Here is a 1,704-nt window from a genome sequence, read left to right on the forward strand (position 1 = left end):
TATTCTGTTATCCAGTTACACACATCTGAAACAACACATACTCAATGTGTGCTTATAAAAGTAGCACACCAATATATATATATATATATATATATATATATATATATATATATATATATATATATATATATATATATATATATATATATATATATATATATGTGCTTATCTAAATGTATTTATTTTTTATTTCTTACAGGCCATGTGAACGAGTTGCTGATGCTATGGGGATGACTCCGAACACTGTCCGAGCGTTGGTGAACCGTGGAAAGAATCCTCATCCATCTGAAACACCACCTGCATCATAAAATACGTAGCCTCTGGTCTTTGATAACTTCACCGTTGGTTCCATTAGGAGACATGTGCACAGCATGTTTGCTGCTAAGCGATTTTTCACTATTGCCACTTTAGCGGAAGAACTTAAAATGCTAAATATCATTCCTGAAGAAACATCTGAGAAGGCAGTATGGTGAATCCTCCATAGCATGGGTTTCTAGTACAAAACATCCCAGTGGAAAATGTACCTAATGAAAGAAACTTTGGACGTCGTTTGCCGCCGAATTAATGCTCTACGATCCCTCCAGCAACATCGTGATGAAGGAAGAGAAGTAGTGTATGTCGATGAGACGTGGTTTACGACGAGAATGCAACATAGCAAGGAGTGGGTGGACACCTCTGAATCTGTCACCAGTGCCACATACAACCAGCAGGTGCCACCAGGAGAAGGAGAGAGGTTTGTGGTGGTAGCAGGTGGTACAGCTAAAGGTTTTGTAGAAAATTCTTTTTTATGCTTTCCTGCGAAAAATAAAACCGGTGACTACCATGGAGAAATGAATTCAGAGATATTTATTCGGTGGCTAACATCACAGCTCCTACCGTTGCTTGAGGATCCTTCGGTGCTGGTGCTAGACAATGCCCCATACCATAGCCACTTGACAGGAGATAGCCAATGCCCCATACCATAGCCACTTGACAGGAGATAGCCAATGCCCAACAACAGCTACAAAAAGGAGGATTTGGTTAACTGGCTCAGGTCTCGAAAAATACAGCATCCAGCTCACGCAACACGCCCTGAGCTTCTAAAGATATGCAGGGGCAACCGGCTGAACCCAGTTTACATTGTGGATAATATAATCTGTGAATGGGGCCATGAAGTGGTTCGCTTGCCCCCTGCCCATCCTGAGCTCAACGCCATCGAGCAGGTGTGGGACTGTATGAAACGACAGGTGTGCTACTCGTTGCAGCGGTTTACCCGTGCTGATCTCTTTGCCAGGCTTGAAGAGGCCAGGCTTGCTGTAATAGGGGAGACGTGGGCTGGCGCTGTCAGGAGATCAAGATATTTTTAAGATAATTACAGGCTTTCAGATAATATTCAAGACAGTATAGATCCGGTTATCATCAACATTGATAGTGACGAGGAAATCGATCTTTTCCTTGAGAGTGATGATGAGTAAAATGTATAAGTGTCCATTTCATGTTTTTTTTTTTTTTTTTCATCCCTCATAAATCTATGCTTTCCAGCAATTGGTGATAACATTATTTTGGAAAAGCAAAGCTAATGAATATTTTGATACGAGTATATCAGCTTGGCATGTAGACAATGTCAATGGATTTTTCAAAGTAAGGTTGATTGGTTCATTAATTGAAGTCTGATATAATTCCAGTGACAAAGTCGCAATGATATTTGTCACATACCTTTTAAGT

The 1,704-nt window shown here is 40.5% G+C and overlaps 2 protein-coding genes across 2 annotated transcripts in view; both read left to right on the forward strand.

The window, feature by feature from the left end:
• The first annotated feature begins 518 nt into the window (after positions 1–518).
• LOC137618617 (uncharacterized) lies at positions 519–965 on the forward strand. Its single transcript, XM_068348728.1, has one exon. The coding sequence runs from the start codon at positions 519–521 to the stop codon at positions 963–965; it is 447 nt and encodes a 148-aa protein (XP_068204829.1).
• Positions 966–986: 21 nt separating this feature from the next.
• Positions 987–1,704, forward strand: part of LOC137618618 (piggyBac transposable element-derived protein 3-like) — a 13,919-nt gene continuing 13,201 nt past the window's right edge. The window contains exon 1 of the mRNA XM_068348729.1: positions 987–1,295. Coding sequence (XP_068204830.1) covers positions 987–1,295 — 309 coding nt within the window. The remainder of the gene's footprint in view (positions 1,296–1,704) is intronic.

Source organism: Palaemon carinicauda, chromosome 25, assembly GCF_036898095.1.
Source record: "Palaemon carinicauda isolate YSFRI2023 chromosome 25, ASM3689809v2, whole genome shotgun sequence".
Lineage (NCBI taxonomy): Eukaryota > Metazoa > Arthropoda > Malacostraca > Decapoda > Palaemonidae > Palaemon > Palaemon carinicauda.